The sequence below is a fragment of the Pan troglodytes genome, chromosome 2 (genome assembly GCF_028858775.2).
Source record: "Pan troglodytes isolate AG18354 chromosome 2, NHGRI_mPanTro3-v2.0_pri, whole genome shotgun sequence".
Lineage (NCBI taxonomy): Eukaryota > Metazoa > Chordata > Mammalia > Primates > Hominidae > Pan > Pan troglodytes.
Window position 1 is genome coordinate 132,550,001 of NC_086015.1, and position 2,869 is coordinate 132,552,869.

The following is a 2,869-nucleotide window of genomic DNA, read 5'->3' on the forward strand; positions in this document are numbered from 1 at the left end:
AAGTTGCAGGAGCTCCAGTCCTTAGTCTCCTTCAGGAGGATTTGAGAGCATTCCTACCATGAACCTTAACTTCTTAGAATCAGCAAGGATCCAGAGGGTGTATTTTAGGAAGGGAAGGCAAACAAACAGAAGGCCTGCAGTGGGGAGAGAAGTTCCAGAGCAAAAAGCTGGCCCCCACTGACATTTGGGGGTAAGGATTTAGGAGTAGTGATTGTTTTTAGGTGGCATGGAGGGACTTAAAATAGGACATACTTGGAATGTTCCAAGAATAGACATTTTAGAATGCCGTGTTAAGGATGATTGTAAGAACAGCTGTCCCCCTCTCTATTTTTCTTAAAGTTTTTTCCATACCCACAGTGTCATCTTTTTTTCTTTTGTCTTGATTCTGATAAACTCCTGCAACCGTGGCACTTTTTAAAAATTAGATAACTCTAAAACTAATTCTATATACAGGTTGAATATCCCTATCCAAAATGCTTGGGAACAGAAGTGTTTTCGATTTTGAATTTTTTCAAATTTTGGAATATTTGCATTATATACTTCCTAGCCGAATATCCTAAATCTGAAATGCACCAACAAGCATTTCCTTTCAAAGTCATGTAAGCACTTAAAAAGTTTAGGATTTTGGAGCATTTTGGATCTTGGATTTTCAGGGTTAGGATGCTCAACCTGTATTCATTTTGGACTAGACGCTGCCCATTTCTGCCATGGTCTTTTTTTTTTTTTCCTTTTTCTTTTTTAGAGACGGGGTCATGCTCTGTTGCCCAGGTTAGACTGCAGTGGCATGATCATAGTTCACTGCAGCCTCGAACTCCTGGGCTCAAATGATCCTCCCACCTCAGCCTCCCAGGTAGCTGGGACTACAAGCATACACCACCATGCCTGGCTCATTTTTTAAAATTTTTTATAGAGATGGGGTCTTCCTATGTTCCCTAGGCTGGTCTCAAACTCCTGGGCTCAAGCGATCTTCCCACCTCAGCCTCCCAAAGTGCTGGGATTACAGGCATGCACCACTGTACCTAGCCCTGCCATGGTGTTTACTCCAAAAGATGTCACATTCTGGAGAGGTGGCATTGTGCTAATTCAGAACCTTTCAGTTCAGGATTGGGGTGTCATGTAAAGGAAGCAGAAGGGAGTAGTGACAGTCAAGAAGAGGTTGTACAGATTGTCTGCACAAAGAGGAAACAATTTAGCCTTATCACAGTGGCTGTTAGAAATTCTTCTGTATCTCTCCAGTCTCGTTTTCCAACACTCCCCCTGGGTCATGCTGAATTACATTCTTTTCCCTGAGAATGCTTCATTCTCTGCACATTTGGAATGCCTTTCAGCTCTCTTCTCTGGCTGGTCCCACACAATCCTCTGTGAAACCTTCTCTAAGATCTACTTTCCTGCCCCTTAGAGCACACTCCTCTCTTTCCACTCTTGACTGGTGGGCCCCAGCTGGCCCTTAGTAACATTTTCCAAGCCTGGGTAAGTACCTAATGCCTCTTCCCCTGTTTCTTCCCTTGGACTTGGCCTTTTCCCAAAAGCTTGAGCTGTATGGTTTGAGCTTTTTCCTCTTTCTTGTAGGAGCTCAAGGCAAGTGGCAGTAGCCAGAGGATGTTGCAGTGGTTGGCCACAAAGTCACCCAAAAAGGAAGACTCAAAAACACCTCAAAAGGAAGAGTCAGATGTTCCCCAGTGGTCCAGTCAGTTCCTGCAGAAGAGTCCACTCCCCACCAAGAGAGGCACTGCAGGACTCCTAGAGCAATGGCTGAAGCGGGAGAAGGAGGAGGAACCTGTGGCCAAGCGTCCTTACAGCCAGTGACACAGGACTTTCAGAGACCAAGGCCAGGGTCTGCTGCACTGCTGTTCTGATAATAGGTTCTTAACATTGTATGTATGTGTGTTTGCTTTGGGAGGAGGTGGCACTGTGTTAGTTGACAGTTGTGGGCTCATGTAGTCTTTTTTGCCATGAGTAGGAGCCCCTAGTGGGGCTGGTGGACAGCTTTGGAAGAGGTGTCCTGCTGCTGTCACCAGCCATGTGGGCCCCATAGGGGCACTGTGCCTGCTGCCCTTTCCTGGCAGGGCTGGTGGAGTCTTCCCTCAAAGCATGCCTTACCCAGCTGGGAAGTCTCTGCCCTGATCTGGTACTCCTTGTAGTAAGCTGTTTTCTGCTCAGCCACTGGGCTCTTTCAGTTTTTTAGTTCTTAAAAATTTATTTTTAAGTTCTAAAATAAAATAAAAATAAGTTCTTAAAATTTATTTTTTTCCTGAATAAATTATATTTGGTAAACTTCTGCCTACATTTTGGAAAGTGATGCTGGTGGGGAAAGTTCTAGATCTTACTTGGTTTCTTCTAGAATCAGTCTTCAGGAATGGATTTTGTCACAAATGGGGCATGGGGGCTTTCTGAGGAAATAACTACAAGTCTTGGTGGTGGGCTCCTTATTATGTTTCTTTTTCTTTCATTCTTGATACTTGGAAGTTGTCTGAATTCTTTAGCTTCAAACCAGCCTGAGTTTGAGTGCTTGCCGTAGCAGAACCTATCCTTACCACAGGTGGGAAGGAAAGGACCAGTTTCTAGCAGTGTCGGGCCACTCCTCTTTCGAACATCCCTAAGGGAGGCATTCACAAAAGCTGTCCCAAGCAGCTGGAAGAAAACAGCTTCCGAGATGACCAGGAGGACTGGGCGGCGCCGAGCCCAGAACGCTCCTGGCGCAGCACCGTTGGCCGATTGCTGCTGGTGGGGGGGCGGGGGTGCAGGCCCCAGTCTCTATGCAAATCAGGGATCAGAAGATCGGAATTTCCACCAATCAGCGGGAAGCCTCGGCCCTGTAACTGCTAATGGGAGACAGCAGCGCCACGCCACAGGCTTTTCCCCTGGTTTC

General features: G+C 46.2%; 1 protein-coding gene across 4 annotated transcripts in view; it reads left to right on the plus strand.

The window, feature by feature from the left end:
- Window positions 1-2,274, plus strand: part of HMCES (5-hydroxymethylcytosine binding, ES cell specific) — a 26,877-nt gene extending 24,603 nt beyond the window's left edge. For all 4 annotated transcript variants that reach the window (XM_024355633.2, XM_054680992.2, XM_054680991.2 and 1 more), the window contains exon 7: window positions 1,570-2,274. In XM_024355633.2, coding sequence (XP_024211401.1) covers window positions 1,570-1,806 — 237 coding nt within the window. In that variant the 3' untranslated portion in view covers window positions 1,807-2,274. The remainder of the gene's footprint in view (window positions 1-1,569) is intronic.
- The last annotated feature ends 595 nt before the right edge of the window (window positions 2,275-2,869 follow it).